General features: G+C 38.6%; 1 protein-coding gene across 2 annotated transcripts in view; it reads right to left on the bottom strand.

The window, feature by feature from the left end:
• The window catches only part of EPB41L4B (erythrocyte membrane protein band 4.1 like 4B), a 167,805-nt gene that overhangs the window by 99,729 nt on the left and 48,368 nt on the right, over window positions 1-19,708 (bottom strand). For both annotated transcript variants that reach the window (XM_071553589.1, XM_071553588.1), the window contains exons 2-5: window positions 15,050-15,154; window positions 6,116-6,158; window positions 3,934-4,012; window positions 471-515 (exon numbers count right to left, since the gene is read on the bottom strand). In XM_071553589.1, coding sequence (XP_071409690.1) covers window positions 471-515; window positions 3,934-4,012; window positions 6,116-6,158; window positions 15,050-15,154 — 272 coding nt within the window. The remainder of the gene's footprint in view (window positions 1-470; window positions 516-3,933; window positions 4,013-6,115; window positions 6,159-15,049; window positions 15,155-19,708) is intronic.

Below are 19,708 nucleotides of genomic sequence, written 5' to 3'. Positions count from 1 at the left end.
ATATGGTTTTGAGACATTTTTGTTCCTATAATTAAAAAAAAAAAAAAAAAAAAGAAAAAGCAGGTATATTTTTGCAGAGTTGACCTGAACAGGAAGTGTTGAACTTCAACTTCTTCCTCCTCTATTTGACCTACCACACTGCAAAAATACAGCAAGTACATGTTACATTTTAAAGCCATAAAAATCAGGACAATCTTTCCTCTCTTTACACATTTACATCACCTGCTCAAACCATCAAAATCTTTACCTATTCCATTTGTCAATAATATGGTCATGATACACACAAAGTCCTTTATGTCTGTATTCTGAAGAAAAAATGCATATGGAACTGTAAATAATGTTCATAATCTGTGCATGAATACTATGAAGAACTAAAAAGACCACAGAGTTAAAGTAAAATTTTAAATCACTAAGAAGTTAACTATTATTAATTCTTTAAGTTACAGCTGCGAGAGTGAAAAGGTACTTACTTCCCTGAAAGAATGTCTTGCCGGAGCTGTAATACAAACAGGTACCTGACAAATAAAAATTCAGAAAGTCAAAAGTATTTATAATGGCATCTTTCTAGCTTCGCTGGCTGGAAAAATATCTTAATTCACTAAGCAATAACATTTTCATTAACTTGTTCTTGAAGTAAAAGGTCTTTGGGATCACTCAGATACACCCTCTAACCTTCAAAGACCCCACAGCTTCCACTAAAATCAAAGAGAAGAACATTTTTCACTGACTGGCTGTGTTCAGGACATTGTGCAAAGCCGTGTTGTTTAGGAATATACTCTATCTGAGCATACAGCACAGCAACCTAAATGCTACTGACCCTCCAATGTTCTCCTAAACTGGGATTTTACCCAATTCAAGCAAGAATTGAACTACAGGATCTAGAAATAAAACACAGATAAATGAATGGAGGCTTCAGGGATGCCTTCTCAAACATAAACACAGAACATGGAAAAAGTCCAAATTGGGCAAAAGGGAAAGTTCAGAATGAAATGTCACTTAAAATAGCAGAAAAGTTCTGAATAAAAGAAATCTGAGTTCCATAGTGCCCACACATTTACTTAGTAGGCCAAGTAGGAATTTACAGCTTTCAAATTGTTGTAGTATTTTAAGCTGCTGCTAATCTTCAGTCCTAGGCATGCTTCATGTTTCACAGCCGCACACAACTGGACTGTGAGGCATGCACAAGTGCTCTGGGTCATGCAGGAGGTGTGTACAGGACAAGAAGGCATAGGCAGGTTCTGCACTGCTCTGGACCCTATGGGATGAGCCTTGTGAAGATGAGTGACTCAAGAGAAGAAAGCATGAAGAACTACTGAGAGTCAGCCCAGTAAATGCAAACATAAGTCTCTCCTATCTTTACAAAGGATGCTGGAAAGACAAAGGGTTTTTCATTGCAGAGGACATGGTGAGTGATGACTAGTCAGAATAGACAGGGAAACAGAAGTGAAAAGGAAGATTAGGATTTCTCATGATACTTTACAGTAGAATCAGATTTAGCCACATTAGCTGTGTCACATTCTCTGATTCACATACTTGGCTAACACCTGACTTCCCAATGAAACTGGGATGTTTGCATTCATATATTAATGGTAGACACCTGTACTTCCTGTTCTCACTGATGTCCTTGATGATCTACAATCCCATGAACTCTTCTGTATTTGCTGGAGAAATCTGGGTAGTGCCTCTCTCAGTGTCAGCTGGCCTGTGCAGTGCTGCAGCCCTGTTCTGGTTTGTATGGCTTACTCTGCCCCTTTTCCACATGATGATAAGCATCAGCATCTCAATTGTTGCTACTCCAAATCTGCAAAATACCTTAGAAAATTCTCCAGAACACACAAGTACAGACATGTTCCTCTGTTGTTTTTCTATCTAAACTAACTAATCAGGCCGCATAAAAAGGTGTCTTTCAAAACACACACTGGATTTCAACTGTGTTTTTAAACTGAAAAAAGACATATTGGGTGAAGGGTTTCAACACTTCCCATTACTGTGCTAATTATGAGAATTTGGTGTTTATAGTTTCACTAGAAAGTGAAATCTACTAGAAAGTTGATCTTCAAAAGGAATTTCAAATGTCCTCCCTCTCCCACCAGGCAAGCTCACAGTTATAGTTAATGATGACTTTTCTTCCACCTCTTACTTCCATTAAATTTCCACTTGGAATAATTTTGAGTATAGAGTTATTAATCTTCACCTTTTACTCAACATGCTACATGGAGAATATGATGAAGCCAGTATCAAGATACTTTAAAAAAAACCCCTTAAAATGAAAAGAATTAAAAATTTAAGAGTTAAAAAATGCTTAAATTAAAAATAACTTTCCCCAACAAAGTAAGAAAAATGCCCCTATTTGTTCACTGTAAAATCAATTTCCAGCCTATTTTCATTTTTCTTATATAGTTTCACAGTAGTCTTCTGTCAAGGTCATAATTTTAAAATTGTTCACAACATTGAATATTTAGCTGACTAAAGTGTTTTTCTAATTAAAGTAGTCTTCTGAAATGTCACCTTTCAGCAATAATTAGATCACAAAGCATCAGAGGTTAATACTTTCCGACAAAACGTCTTACTCGATCACAGCAATGGCCACATAGCTCAGAAACCCAATCTCACAGTGACTGGGATCATATGCTTCAGAGGATTAAGCAAGAAATCTTGTAGTAGACAGTAATGGAATAATTTGACCACAGGGAAAATGTAATACTTGTCAGACGTGCACTCGGATGTATGAGGACTTACATTAATTTTCAGGAAACATTCCTACTAATTTAACTGTATTTTCTCATTAGAGATGTCCAAAAATCACATGAGTTTTCTGATTCTTTTAAGATCTTACACTCAGTTACGTAAGTGGTAGAAATTTCTATAAGTTAATTACACATTGTATAGGAATATGGCCTTTTGTTGAATTAATACTGCTGCACTAAATTGACAACGGATATTAAAGACCATGTCTATATTATAAAGTGGTGACAATCAGTGCTTTAATCTTGTCTCAGGCAGTGAAGAAAAACATGGACAACACAGCAGATAGCAAAGGCGACAGTAATCATATGCCTGCAGGCATAAGTTTAATGCAAACATCACAAGCACATGAACTACAACAATCAAGCCTCTTTAAACACCTTAGGCTGATCAGGAGTACACTGATTATTGCCAAGCAAATTAGAAAACATGGAAAATGCCCTACAGTGAGAAGCAGAACAAAGGAAAAGATAAAATAACATTAAGATAGATGACTGTTACACAAAGAAGACACAAAGTAAGCAGATAGAAAAGATAACTAAACCCTTTCCTCCAGCTGCTCCTTTCCCATTTTTCAGAATATCCTCTAAATCAGACCAAGATGCTACAAACCCAGCAAGGTACAGGCCTTGCAGAAAACAGCCCACCAGATTGAAACAAAAGACTTCCAGATATTCTTAAAGTGACTTTATACAATGCAGGCTATGTACCTTTTGCTCCAGAGAATCATAGGGAAGCAGAAGATATTCAATCAACTGGCAACCAAGAACTTAAGCTGTCTTCCCAGAGTTCTGCAGCCCTTGTACCATTATGAAACCAACCCCAAATTTCAGAGCAAGCAGGACAAAGCAGGGAACTGGCATTTTAGCGGGAAATAATGGAAAATCCTCTCAGAGGTATGGCAGGTATCAAGAGCAGCTGTCTCCCAGTTGCAGCTCTCCCAACTCAATGCTGCCTTTTCTTGCCAACTTCAAGCACCAAAATACATCTCCTACACACTAAAACTCTTGGAGAGGCCTCTGAACGCTTTCTGGCAGCCAATAAAAATTATTATGGTTCTCTGACAATAGGACAACACCTAAGAATGCAGACAAAATGACCACTCCTAGTAAGTGAGGTCAGATCACCTGCTCACAGCTGTTTCATTTACCCTTCTGTCAGTCACTCAATTAACCACTTAGTTCCTACCTTGTAAACTCTTCATGAAGGTTGTTCGGTTCTGATGAGTAGTACTTAATTCGAAAATGCAACGTGTACGGAGGTCCAACTGTAAAGGCAGAGATTTCAAATAGGGGAAAAAAAGGTTTACACTAGTTGCAGTTCTGCTAATGCAGAAGAACCCTTGAGAGTTACCCAAGAACTGCCAAACTAAGTACGTTTTTCAAATTCTTCAAAGAAGGAAATATTTCTTCTGTTTTAAATTTTAAAATGCATGCAGTAAACAAATTAGACTATTACCATACTTTAGGAAACTCATTAATTCAAATTGATCAAGCAATAGTCCATTTGGCAAACACATTTTCTTCCAAAGAGAGGTGTGTCTCACAGCCTGCTGTGAATGACAGCAAGCTCCAGGTACACTGCCTGTTGCTGGGCCCAGGCATAGACACTACTCCAAAAAAAATAACCCTACCAAGAATGAGAAAAGGTAGGATAAATTATGTGAAAAGTGCTGGAAAGGACTGTGGAAGGCACCCATGAACACAGAAAGCTAACCAATTCCATCAAGTGGAGTTGCAAGAATTGTGTTTTCTCACGTCAGAAGGTCAATGCTACATATAACTTTCTACATAACACAGATAATAAAAAGTTACCCAGCCACAATGAGACTGTGACCAATGTATTCTTATTTGTTTTAGCCTCATATTCCAAACTAACTTCCTGCTGATATATTAATTGCTGGGAAAAAAGAGTTTTTTCACACTTTTGTAAGGTCTTCTGTAACACCACATCAACATAGTACACATGTGTCTATTAATGATTCTTCTACTAAACAACATGCAGCTAAAATTCTAATAATCAGAGTTTTGATTCTGTCTCCAAGGACAGCTCCTAGAAGACAGGTTACAGCACCCTACACTCATGGTTAGGTACCACTGGTATGGTCTGCATGGGTGAGATAATGACTTGGAAAAAAGAGCAGTAAGAAATATTTTTTATGAAAGAGAAACTCTTCCTAAAGCATCAGCTGATTGTAAGGCAAAGAAAAGTATCCTGTTGTGAGACAGATCTTTACAATTCTCAACAAACTACTTCCCTCTTCAGCATTCCTCGAGCTGGGACTGGCCAATTTCTTTCCAAAAAAGGCCTTTCACAGATTAAACAGACAAAACCATGCAACTAAATTGGTTGAAGGTGTGAGAGAATCACTCATTTCCACTAGAAAAGGACAAAACTATCACCGAAAACAGAGATGCAAATCATTTAGTCACTTAAGGTAAAGCTGTCTGTGATGATGAAAAAGTGAGAGAAAATCAACCATTAAAAAAACCCTACCCACAGCAACTACCTTTACCATGTATTCTAACAGGCTGACACCTGCACCCATGGGGTGACAGCAAACTATCTAAAGGTTGTTGAAGAACTCCACCAATTAGAGAAATCTTATTTGGATACTTATCAAAAAGAAAGGCAATCAAGATCCATCTCTGTGAGGTCCTGCAAGGGGGTCAACAATTTCCTTGAAAAACGCTGTATTTTAATCTCACAGAAACGATAGTTTCAGTTGGCCTGTCACTGATGTCAACTTCAGTAAAGTAATAAAACCCATTAATGCTGATGCTGTACTGTACCTAAGCCTGCAAACAGATTATCAGGGATCCAGGAGCTACTTCTCTGGCCTGGCCAATTTCCACAGAAAACTCAGGGCCAAACACAACCCCTACATCCAAAACTATCTTTGATGGAACAGCAGCTATTTCAAAATTATGCTTGATGAAACAGCAGGTATTTCTGTTAGTTTCATTCATAATATAAGAAGTAATTAAGAAAATGAACCATGTTAAGTATTACACAGTGCAATATTTTCCACTGTCCGAAAAAACATGAAGGAAATCTGGTCTGGATCAAAAGCAGTGACATGAACTGCAATCTGTGTCCAGGCAACCTGATTTCATAGATCAGACTGAAACTACCTGGCAACCACCTCTACCTTGGATAAACAGCACATGTTTAACGAGGGCTACTGCTCAGTAAGTGTTCTTGCATTTAGATCATATAGTCAGCCAATTACCCATTAAATTAAAACTATTTCTTAAAAAATATTTATTTCATTAAAGGGCGTATTTAAACATTCGCAATCGTGTCAAATACTTTAAGTTTAAATTCTTCAGGAAGTAACAAAATAAACAGGCAAAGACGTAGTACTTACTTTTTATTTGCTTCTTAATGAATTTTGAATGGTCCAACCAGTGCTAAAAAAAAGAAAATCCACATTTAAAAGCAGTTCCATTTCAAGATTTTTCTTGACTCAATAAACTAAATACACAAAATTTAACAGATAAAAATCTCCAAAAAGGAAATATTGCCATATTTATTTTCTAAACTTCTGGACATGTGTGTAAGTGCACATTTAGCAACTTTCCTTCTTCTACATGCAAAAGCTTGATTTATAAATTCCTCTGTACTTCCAGGGAAGCCACTCTTCCAGAGAGGAAACCTCAAAATCCAAAGCCACAAAGCAGTGGTGTGTAAGGAAAATACCCTTTTGTCCCCAGGTTTAACTGTTGCCTGAGTGCCCCTGAGGGCAGCAGGCCAAACCCCTGAGTTTCAGGCTCCTTTCAAGGCTCTGTTTGATGGAAACCCTCCAGATCCTGTGCTATCCTGCCTTCCACTGCTTCACAGCCAAGTCTTTTCAAGATAAGGATCAAGAATTAACCCTCACCAAAAGCACTTGGGAAACACTGACACTCTCCACCCTCCCAACCTTGTTAAACTAATGGCAAAAGATCTTGGATAGATGTAATGATGATGACAAAAACATATGCTTCTCAGCAAAGTTTATGCACTCTCTTGTCTGCACAAGTTGCATCTACAAATGAGTAGCAACAAACCCTCTCTGGTGTAAATTCAGCTTCAATCTTTGACTTCCTTCTGCACAATGTCCTGTGTAAGGCTGCAATCTGATTTGAAGCAACTCCAAGTAAATGCCTGCGTCACACAAGGTGATAAAGGAATTTTGGATTTCCTTGAAATAAATGTTTTTCTATCTTTAAATATATATTTTAAAATTATAAACTAGGTAATATGAAACATGAAAAAAATCTCTCTTCCTTCTTTCCTATTAAACAATTCATGCTTTCAGAAAAAGGATAATCATTCCACTAACACCACGCTACCACGGCTAAATAAATGTGAAAAATTATTTGTTGGACAGTAATGCTGGTATTTATTTACTAAGTATGTCCTAAAACAAGGCAAAAAATTATTTATCACGGGTATAGATGTATGTAGATCAAAAGTCTGACAACTTATGACCCTTGAGGTACATAAATCTCACAAAAGAGGGAGAAAGAGAACTAGATCAATTATTCTGAAGGTGATTTTATTTGCAGGAGACTTGCAAGACTCCCTTAGGTGAGGCTGCCAAGGAATCCATCCTTACAATCTGAGAAATCTCTACCAGAATGGAAATAAAACATTACATCAGCTCACACAAATACATTCCTTAGAGTTGCAAGTAATTTACTCGTCTCTACTTTGCTCTCTTATGAAAAATTACAACTTTGTGAATATCAAATTTTTGATAAGGAAAAATATCAACATTGAAGTTTTGCTTTTATTTTTTACTAAAATTGTACAAGTCTGTTACTTCCACACCTCCAGGGCAGATTAATTTTTTATTCCTCAAATACCTAGCTCCAAAAATGTCTTTCTGCTCAACATTTATTTTGGCTAAAGATAAACCATTAAAAGAGAAACATACTTATTCCATTAAAAGAAAAGTTTAGCTTCATGTTAAATAAAACCAAACATAAATAACATCTAAAATACAGACCAAAAATCCTCCAATAACATTTCATCTGTGACTCCTGTTAATGCCATGTTCTGGAACAAGCACTGCACAACCCAAACTATAGTAATTCCCAATGAAATAACAGCTGATAGTCCCATTCTCGGAATGTGGTTTTCCAGGTGTATTAAAACTCAAATAAGAGTAACTTTCAAAATGATTATGCGGAGGTGTAAATAATTCAAATAGAGTTTAAAAATAACTAATAAGACTCCAGGAACTACTTGCACAGACCTTAGATAGGAAACAATCATCACTCTCCATACCCAGGCAGCCAGAGGCAGACTGCTACAAGAGACAAAATACCACAAGCATTAAACTCATCTCTCTTCAGAAGCAAGAATGAACCGCTGTTTTACTCCCATTCTACACTGCACATCATGGCTGTGTGTGATGCAGATCATAAAATACAAATACAGAGGCAGGACCTGGGCTGGTAGTATTATTGGCACAGAGTTCCCAGGCCTGACAGTTTTCATGCAGATTTGTGAACTGGTTTCCTAGGCACTTGAATCCTACCAACCTGTCTGCCATTACCCACATGATCTACTAAAGAGAGGTTAAAAATGTATGTATCACATAGGAAAAAAGAATCACCAAAAAACAAGTCAATAAAAACTCTACCCACCAAACCATAGTTTGGAGACTTCTCTATACTTACAGAATTAAAAAGGAACAAAGCATTCTCCTCTTTTTTTTCTGCGTGTGACCTTTAAATATTATTATAATAGTAACAGAAAATCAAACGAACCCAAGAGTTCACAAAACAATGAGAATATTGTTCTCTACACTCTTGAAAATGAAGACTCACCTGAATGGTGACTTGAGCTGCCCTACTGAAAGGCTGTAGAGAAGATGAAGTCCGATGCTTTTCTGAGTTATTCCATGAGTGGCATCAGACACAAGATAAATCACAGCTAAACAAAAAGCCTGTCACCATGACAGACAAAGCACAGGTACCCAGAAGGACTTGGGAGCTACAATCCTTGAGGGTATCAAACATGAATGAACACAGCCCAGAGAAATCAGATAGAACTGAAGCTGCTCTGAGAGGGAGCTTGGATTTAGACACAACCTTCAACGACAAGACTTGCAGGCATCTTTCAGGATGCTGCTCTGCAATCTCACCTACGTGACTGGAAGGAAGGAAAAAAAAAGGGAATGCACCCTCTACTTAGGTGGCATTCACATCACAAGACCAAGCTGGGATTAAAGAGGGGCTCAGATTAAAGAGTGTGTTTGGGCTCAGATGAGACCAACTTTTCGTAAAATACTGGCAGAATCTTACTACAGGAGCTTCAATCTCAGTGGGTCAAGCTTGTTTTAAACCCTCTTTGGATACTGTTGTCAGCGTCTTCTTGAACAGAGTCCAGGCACAGTGGTACAGTACCACATCAACAGTGTTGGAGGTGTGAGGAACAACCTGATCAAAGGGCAAAGGTCAAAGTTGTATCAGTTTCCTAAACTGTCTCTGCACTGAGCAAGTCAGGCCAGTCAGACTTCCAGCAGACCCCTTCAGCTGACACTATTCCGTGTTACCAGTTGTACTGGCAGGAAAGCAGCCCTCATGCCAAGTTCATTCCTGCCCTCTGAAGAAAGGCAGCCACCTTCCACAAGACAGAAACAGTGAGACATGCAAGCAATGCTGTCCAGTGGCAGAAGGGAAGATGGCACTGTGATAAGAAAGTTCTGGCTTGTGATCTTGAGAAGACAAGGCCATAGGTGCTAACTCCAGAGCCTTCCAACCACGTTATCATGTGGTATTCATGAAAGCCTGGCCTGTCCCAGGCTCAGTCAGCATAGAGCCATCACAGAAGCATCCAGATACATGATGGGGTTTAGCTGCAGTCCAGATAAAGTACACATAAATAATGGAGAGCTACATGGACAACCTTCAAGACCATTATTCTATCCTAATTCATATACATGTGACAACCAAATAATATTTTGCTTCATACACCTTATGTGGCAGAAATAAAACACAGAATTATATAAAAATTATATAAAAAACTTGCCTTGTTTAGCATAATTCTCACCAGATTTACTCTATACACCATGAAAGCTGATGCACTCCAGATCAATTCTAATACTTAAAAAAGCAAGTTGCTTTTCATTTTGAAGCTTGTGTGCAAACTCAAAGATAAACAGAAAGGATTTGTAACAAATAGGCAACAAACTTGACTGAATCTGTGGAAGAAAACTAAGAAACCCACTCCAGCTTATGCTCCAACCACACTCAAAGATGAAAGAAACCTGTAAAAACTGTTTGCAGTCCTGGATAGACTGAGGCTTGACTACTTTACACTTCGGAGAGAGGTATAGAGGCAAAACTGACAGATGTTATCACAACCACCTGCCCTGTATGGCTGCTTCCCAAGTCTGTCAGAGAAAACATCTTCAGCCCTCCTGAAACATCAAGTGCTACTGGAAGACTAAAAACTGAAGATGGTCTGGGAATTCTCAATGTTTTAGAGTCTCCTACGAAGTGTTCACACTGCAACACAGCCTTGGATGGCCACATGCAGAAGCGTTCCACATTCATTGGTGTTCTGCATCGCTGTAGAGTCAGCCACATTTGCCTTTGTCCAGTTACTGAGCTGGCATTCATATCACTGCCACTATTAGAAACTGAAGCATCAGCTCAGAGGATATTGGACAGCTTTTGGGACCCTCCATCTGAGACTGGGGTATTTGCTGCTCTGGGCTACAATCCACAGGCACATATCCCGCAACAGCCACATTCTCAAAGTGCCCATCATCCAGAGCAACAAGAGAGATACAGGGATGGAAAACTGAGTCACAGATGAATCTCACAAATTTTCATGGGGAAATAGTATGTTTCTATGAGAAGCAGAAAAGTAAACACTTAGCATTATCAAAATATTTAACAGTCTCCCTTCTTCCCCACGTCCAATGTATTGCAAAATAAGGCTTGGACCTATTTTGTTCTGCCTAAAGAACACTTGTTTTTAGAGTATTAAGAAGTACATAAGTAAAGAGAAGCCCAGATACCACACTGATGCTAATTGATTGGTTTGAACTGTTAATTTTTCCACATCACTCATATCCTAAGTCACAACTGTAATATCAAAACCAAGCAGCTGGAAAAACCTGATGCGAATGGCAATGAGCCTTTAAAAGAAAATTTAGATAGATGCAGCAGAAGCAGTCATGAAGCACAAGGCCCTACAAGGCCCTGATCGAATACCTGTTGAAACATCCAGGAGTCTAGTTCTTGATGTTTAGAGGAAACAAAGGCACTCATACTATTCTTTGTTGTCTAGCTTGTTTCACTCCCTGCCTGCTGCACTATTGAAATCCTTTGTCACAAGTTATTTGTGATCCTGACCTTCCCAGAAAAACCTGGTCACAAGGTTACCTTCCATAGAGGTGAGGATCTTGGTGTCCAGATCAGTGCATCCCGACACATTGTTACTAGTTAGTCCCTGTCTGGGAAACATACTTCTTGCCATGTTTTTTCCCTCCTGTTCTTGTACTTGCAACTGCTTTCCTTAAAGCCTCTTATAGCTTCTACACACTGTTCTCCATCTCCTCCCTCCACTGGCTTCTCACCTCTTGAGTTAGTGAATCAAAATTCAACTTAGGAATTGGTCAATATTGAGAAATTCAGATGAAAACACCATTTGCCAGAACAATTCACTGCAGGTTAGTCTTGACTCTCATCTCCCCAGAGAACCCTCGTCCCCACCATAGCCATGGGCATCTGCCGGAAGCACAGGTGGTCCTCACACAATAGTCTTGCTGTATACATGCTGTAAATCCAGTGCTTCCTCATGTGCCAGATACATTTGGGTGCATACACACAACCTCAAAATGGCTCAACTGGCTGTAGAGCACAGCTGGGAAAGGCTGTTCCATACAGACATTCTTTAAGCCAAGGGATCTTTGTAACATTAGAGATCAGACATAAAGGACTTAAATGACTTAGAGGATCACTGAAAGAGACACGTGTGAAAAAAGTGGAATTTTAATTCTTTTGCTTCCATGCATTCCCAAGGATTACAGCAGCTTATTTGCACAAACTAAAAAAAAAAAAAAAATCAAAGATTTATCATAAAACTTCTTCCCCCTCAATTACTCTGTAATTGCTCTTGTGAATAGAGACAATCATGAGGGAAACATGCAAATTCTAAGTGAACCAACATGGGCAATCCTTCTGTTCAGAATTCCTGCAAAACAGGAGGGTGCTGGGAGGATATCCATGTTTTGCTAACACAGGACAGAACACTGGAACAAAGAATGCAAATGTAGAAATGGAGATATCTATACCCTGAGAAAATCCTAAAATACAGAGCTCACAAGGAGCTGTTAATGCCAGAAATCCTTTTTTCTTACAATGATTTGGAATAAGAGACAAAGAAAGGAGACTCCTGGACAGAAAATGAATAAGTATTAGCTACCAGCAACCACAAACAAATGTCAAGTACCTAAACCTACCACAGAATATGTCACACATAACAAGATTCTGCAAAGATCCATAAAATACTTCCTCATGGCAACTGAACTTCATTAGTATGGTCTCACAAGATCGTATTATTGCTATTCCCACCCTCAACTAAAGCTTCCAAGGCTTCCTGCCTTGCTAGAACAGACTGTAGTAAAATTAACAAAAAACCCAATAAGCTTTACATTTTCTCCAAACCACTACAGAAACCTCCTATGTCAGAGCGACACTCTTAAATTAGCCCAAGCACTACATAACTGTTAAATTCTGTAACAATTTTCTTGTATTAGAGTATTTCTACTTCTGGAGTTAACAGCAAGTAATTCAAAATACAACAGTACACTAAGCTTTGTTTTAGAATAAACTAAGAGATGATTTAACAGATGATTGTCTACATCCTTCTATTCATGGATGTCTTCAAAGATCACAAGATACAAATTAATGAAGAGTTCACTGAATAGGCTTTACAGTATTTTCTGTGTTACTGCTGACATCTTTCTTTCCACAGCTTTATGGGGGGGGTTGTATTAAAAATAAGCTACTCAAACAAACAGTTTTTTCTCTTTCAAAGTAGATAAGCTCTAATCATGGTTTTCTTTTCTAAATCACAGCTCTCAACATTGTTTGTCCCGACTTTCTGGCAAAGTTACAGAACTGCAGGGAACAGTGCACTCAAAAGCTGCTGGCCTTGGAGCACACAGAAGCAATCTCCACTATTCAAAGACTATTTTGTGCTCCCTAACTTATAATGGTGGCTTAAAGATGCTTAGCACTTAACAATACATACTAAAGACAAAGGCTTAGAGACTCAAGGAGTTTACACAACTTTAATCTCTCTGTTCCGCAACTGCCACTGTGTGGCTGGGCTGGCACTAAGCAGAAGCCCATGCAGACTATGCATTAATTGCTATGCAAATGAAAACAGCCGGTCACAAGTTCAAAACAGACCAAGGAAGGCTGTTAATGCATGGAACCTTTTTGTACAGCATGCTGGGTAAGATAAAAGCTTGTGCCTTGAAGCTCTCTAAGCTCTACTCTCTGCCCAGCTTGAGCCAGTATAAACAAAACAAACAAAACCAAAAAGGCAAGTAAGAGCTCTTGGCCTTGCACTTCAGCGAAGGTAAATAACTCTGCCCTCAACACCCCTCTTAATACAGGAAACCATAGCCCTACCATCAAAGCCTTGCAACCAGTATTGGCTTTTTTAGGCCCCCCCAGCAGGTGTTCATAACCCTCATCCCTCTTGGCACTGCAGATGCCATCATTTACTTGCCTCCCTAATATAAAAGAAAGAAATAGCATACAAACAAAGCTTAAACATTTGTACATATAGGCATATTTTGCCCTGAACACTAAGGATAGAGCTATCCAAAGAAATCACAGCTGCTTTCATCGCCATTTCATCTTTATTACCATTCAAAAGAGCCCTTTAGTTTTGCAGATATACAGGAAAATGAGTGTTCTCTGCTTCCTCAGCCAGTTTTGCAGCTTTTGATCTGCCCTCTTTCTTGCTAAGAAAGAATATTTCACTCTCCCTTTGTGCTTCCATTCTTTCAAAACATTACAGAACTCCTTGCTAGGTAACTGTTCCTAGCTATAAAGTTCCCAGTTAGATGATTTGACAATTAGTGAAGATATAATGTGTTTTTTCTACTTAGAGCAGGCTCTGTTCTATTAGCTGTGTTCTTATAATTTGGTCTATCAAAAAAGAACACAAAATTCATTGGAAATAAATTTTATCAGGAACACTCACACTAAACTTCCTCAAAATCCCAAACTCATTATGGACATAAATCAAAACATCAGTTTCCAGTGATAAATACATACCTTAAATTAACAGAGACAGCAGGATAGTGTTTAAACAGATTAATACCAATTCTCCCCAAAGCCACAGATTCCCTTTTTACAGTATCAAGTAATCATAATACCTGGACAGGTTTCCTGTTTGTTGTTTAAAGTCATTAGTAAAATACAGATGATAGGATAGTGCATTTCCTACACACTGACTCATCTAACCACACTGACCTGAGCTTGCTCGAAAATACAGCTGAGAATTCTGGGATGATAAAGTCAGAACCTACATTTCCCAAGATGTCAATATTGTGGCTACCTTTTTGCATTATTTTATTTTAATATCACAGAGTACACATCTTCTGTTGCTTCATAGAAAAAACATTTACATACTAACCAGAGAGCACTAAAAACAAACACTTATTTTCCAAGCCTGCATACCCTCTATCCACAATGCAGGTTTTTGTCAAACTGCCTGTTCACATAAATTGAACCAACAAAGGAAAAGATTAAATATATTCCAATACAGTAATCACAAGGTTGTAGCCTTTTAACGCTATTTCATTAATGTATCTATGTACCTGCACCTGTAAATACTGGGAGTTTTATTTATCTGTGGATGCTGGAGGTCATTAGACAATGGAGAGAGAGAAAATTTTTTTGCTATTGCATATGAACCTAAACCTAGAAAGCAACATAGTGCATGGAACAGGAAAGAGAGTAGTTACAAGAAACCTTTGCTGCCAAGGGATTTAACCCATTTTGAATACCACAAGCCAGCTAAGGTACATTTTTCTTTACCCACATGCATTGCTTTTTTACTTCAGTGCAATCAAGTCCTGTGCACATCATATAAAATGACACAAGACTCATTTAGAAGATGTGGCTTCATGTGCAAGAACCAAGCATGGCATCATTTGTTTCAGCAATATGTCCCCCAATGCCTACATCTCCCTACGGAACTGCATCAGTAATGCTTTTATAGTAGTCAACACAGAACACTGTAAAACATAAAAATCCACTGAAGTTATACTTACTGTCACTTGGGAAGCATCCATGAATTGCAGACCAAAGTAATCAGTTTCCACAAGGTCCAAATGATAGACAATTTGGTCAAACAACTCCTGTCCCTTTGCATTTTTCTGTAACAGAAAATAAAGTGGGTTTTTAATGGGTCAGTGTGGATTTGGGTGTGTTTCTTTTTAACTTTAAATAGGTGAGAGGAGATGCATAATGGAAAACAATACCTAAATAGCAATTCTGTTTATTCTGGAGAATTATATTGACATTTCTTTTTATTTGTTACGAAATATAGAATGACATGCTTTTCCTGTCTGCAGTTATTCCATCAGCATCAGATTTCCCTCTCAAAGAAAACTTTCAAAGTTCACTATAATTAGAAGTGTATGAGAGAGAAGAAAGGCTTATGTCCTGTAAGTGTCCTAAGTTAGAGAGCCAACACTTTATACCCCAGGAAGTCAGGATTCTACAGGAAAACCTTGCTTGACACACTGCTTGAAATCTGCTGGCTGTTATCACATATCAACTGCAGTCACGAAGTGCCATACTCCCACTGAAGCTGCAAAATGAACTCTGGACACCCAGAATACTTGAAGAGCATTGTGAAGAAAATTAATGGGATATGATAAGAATCTTTCATGTATGTTGCTAAGTGCAAACCCATTTAGAGCCTTTAAATGATTTAAAAAAACAGGGCAAAAAAAGCTGTAATTCTTCCTTGGCATGTCATCTGGAACACACAGGCATGGAAATGAAACTGCCCCCAACTATGGGCTACAGAGACCAGTAGAAAAGTTGGCTCATCTTAAAGCTAGGTTGCATTACTTTCTGTACTGAGGTTAAGGCAAGAATTTAGATACCCAGTTCTTCAACATTAGAAGAGCAAAGCTTGGAGGTAGCTTTGTTTTCTAGTTTTTGTTCTCTAGTGTTTGCTTTAATAGAGTTACCACTTAACTTGGTGGACAGGAGGAAGAGGCAACAACAAACCTCTTTTTCATGTAAATCCTGTTGTGCTACTTGGGGAAGGAAGCTTTCAAGTTCTTGGGCAAAAATACTTAGGCTAAAATACAAGAGATGACCATAAATCTGAGTAAGAGTCTGAAGGTGTACAGCTTTATGCAAGTACTGATCTGGATCCACTTTTGTGACTGCTATCATTCTTACACTTTTAAAGGATTTTTTTTTCAATTTTTATTTTTTAAAGCTCTACCACATCAGACATTTCCACTTCGTCCCAAAATTCACATATTTAAGTGTTCACTTCCTTTTGTTTGGCCTTCTGCACAAAAGCAGCACCAAACATAACATGCAGAGCTCCTGTTCAGGATTCTACACTATCTAAAATCTGCCTTCTCCAGCAAGAGGCAAGATGAAGCATTACATCGCTCTGTTTTTCCAAGGTTAAGCAAGCTTAGGCGTAGGTAGCAAATTTTATTGAAGTTGAATTTTGGGGGGTTTGGTGTGGTTTTGAGGGTTTTTTTACTAACAAGCAGAAGCACAGTAATTCAATCTTATCAAATTTCGTGAGCAGCATTAGGAGCTCCATTAAAACAAGCTGCATAAAACCTTAAACATTAAATTATCATTATAAGATACTGTTTCATTATCCTGGAGGGGCAGGAGGTGGATAGTAGCTATTCTTAACCAAAGTTCAACATTCTATTGAAAGCAGATAAGAATATAACTGTTTCTTAAAACACTACATTGCTAAGAAACCATTACATTTACTTGTACAATAGTTACTACAAACTGAAGTATCCAGAACGTATTTTCCCATATAGAGTAAAATCAGCATTTTTTTAACAGAAGTCAAACCAAAGCACAACAAAATGTAAACAGATTCTGTTTAAACTATGGAGGAGAAAACCCTCCAAAGGTGTAAAAAGAGAAACAACAGAATATGAAGAATCACAAATCTAGGAAGAAAGGATTCGATGCCCTATGATTATTGTACTCATGGGTGTTTGCTTTATGGCATTAACTACCAGTATATGTTTATCTTCAACAGACACACACCCAATAGAAACCAGAGAGAGCACACTCCACCTTCTGTATGCAAACAGTAGTTAATGTTTAACATGTGTAACATGGAGAATAGCTCTGCACCACACGGCTAGACCATAAAATGCAGTATTACATACAATCTCCAGTAAGCCATGTAACAGTTAATTTGTCATTAAATGAGCTTTCACAGCAATTTCTACCACTTGGATGACAGAGCTGCAGCAGTCAACAAATTGCTGACAAAAAACTTTGAAATGTGACACTACAGAGGGAGATAAAAGCAACTAATTCCTTTCCTTTACTAACAGTAAAGGATGACCTGTTCTTTATTCTACCTCTTCACTGACTGACAATCTAGGGGGTCAAATTGTAGCCTGATAAATTGATACCTATGCACTGAACAAAATGGGTGATACAGGCAAAATAAAAGTCTTTTCCTTCAGGAATTACATATCCATGATGGTGGTTTTTAATGTAAAAAAAGTCCATATGGCAATGAACTTCCAATTTTCATTGTCTTTTTCTTATTTCCTCCCTCTAGACAAAACAGCAGCTAAAACAATACTTCCTCTTTCAAAACGTGGTACCACATAAAGACAACGAGAATTATTTCATGCAATAAAATCTTCACAGTAGATCTAATCACCTGAAGTATAATGTCTTTCTCTACAAACCTCCAACTTGTGCATATTTTCTGAAGATACATCTAAAAATCCCCAACCATAAACTAAAAATACTTAACAGTCCTACCTTGCTAGACAGATGGTTCAGAACCATCAGATGTAAAACACCTGCATAACTTGGCCTCACAAAATGAAGTATATGGCAACAAACTGTTCATACACTACTACGCAGAGTTCCTACTTTGTGGTTATGGAAGTTCCTATAATTGGGAACAATGTAAGAAAAGTTGCAAAACCTTCTTTGGTTTTGCAGGGGTGAGGGTTTGGGTTTGGAGGTATTTTTGTCTTCAGTTTGTTTTTGGTTTGGTGAGGGGGTTTTTGGTTTGCTTTTTGTTTGGTTAGTTTTGTTTTTTTAAACAAAATTAAACTACTGCCAGTTTCTGACGGAGTGTTCCTTGGAACCCAGAAGAACTTGTGTGAGTGTCAGAAACTGCAGAAGGTAGCACTGGGGCTGGCCATAAAAAGTTCCACCTTACAAAAAAACTACAGCAGCAACCAAAGGTAAAACTGAACTAGCATGAGGAAGACATTTGAAGCAACATAGAAACATTGAATTAAACTGTCAGGCTGAGGAACTCCATGATAATTAGCAACCACTTCCGGAAAGGAGCAGTGAGTGGAAAGGCATTTCATCTGTATGTATGACAGTCATGCCAGATTTTCTTCTCTGTATCATGGAAGACCTTCTGTCCTACTTCAGCAGCCAGGACCAGTTTATCCCTGTGTAGGTGTGACCAAAACTGTGTATTCTAAACCCTCTATCTCATTTCTCATGAACTGTTAACCATGGACCGTTTGCAGCAGCTGCCCAGGGCACACCTGACCCCTCAGGGTGTGAGATAAGAGCTGTGATAACTCCTCTCCGGGGAGTCGTTAGCACCTCCACACCCAGCCTGAGGGGTCATGTCTGCTCATGGGCCATCAATGATTGCAAAAATACCCCAGGACTCACAGAGTCAGATCACCCATTGTGGAACTCCCCACCCTGGGGGAGGTACTGAGCATTCCCATCTGAACCTGAGGGTATATAATCTTGGGATTTGGGACCTCTGGGATGCACTTAGATCCAGAGCAGGACCAGAAGCTCAGCAGGAGGAGACCACCACTCTCAACCAGACTGCGACTGTCATCTGCACCAACAGGTTTTTTAATTCCTTTTACTTTGGACTCAGAGGAACCACGTGGGGCTCAGCACAGGGGCCAACAAACACCATTGGGTTTTTGACCCAGGGGGCTGGGTTTTCTGGGTTAAAACCAATTTCTCGTGGTGCCATTGTATTTATTGTACTATTTTTATTAAATTGTAACTCTGACTTACAATCTCTTTTGTCTTGGGTTCATTTCTCCTACCAGTTTACCTTTAAACCAGCACACTTTTTCAAATAAACCTCCATTGTATCTTCTTTGGGACCACAAGGCACAGCAGAGAAAATTCTTAGGTTAAATGAGAATTCAGTGCAAATCCTCCAGGGACTGCAATCAGCATGGGTACAAAGCACCTCATACAGCCACAGCAACAGCTGCATGGTTCACATTTCAAGTAGGTTACATTTTTAGCTGTCAGAGACCTCCAGTCTTAGGCAATCCATGGCAATTCTGGTCAGCTAAAACATGACAAAACAAAATTAACTTCTCTAATTAGAAACTCTTCCAGATTTGACATGTGAATAGGCAAGAAGTTTTAACATGCCTTTGGTAGACATGAAGGAAACGAAAAAAGGATGAGATAGGGACAATTTTACACCAACTGGCTCTATCTAAACAAGCTGATTAGTGTTGATTTTAGCTATTCCAGGGCTGTTGGAAAGGTTTTTGCCTAAGGGTATGAAAAGTAGACATACAAGCCAGAAACCCCTCTTTTTTAGTGCAGATACAGTGCAAGGAAGCCATTGATCACTCTCAGAGCACATACAGGCGAAGCTGGAGAGCTCATGCATCCACCTTCCCCACACTGAAGTGCAGTTACGTGAACCCAAGTGAAGAGGCTGA

This window comes from Pithys albifrons, chromosome 4 (genome assembly GCF_047495875.1).
Source record: "Pithys albifrons albifrons isolate INPA30051 chromosome 4, PitAlb_v1, whole genome shotgun sequence".
Lineage (NCBI taxonomy): Eukaryota > Metazoa > Chordata > Aves > Passeriformes > Thamnophilidae > Pithys > Pithys albifrons.
The sequence above is the reverse complement of the archived record's forward strand: the minus strand, read 5'-3'. Positions and strand labels throughout refer to the sequence as shown.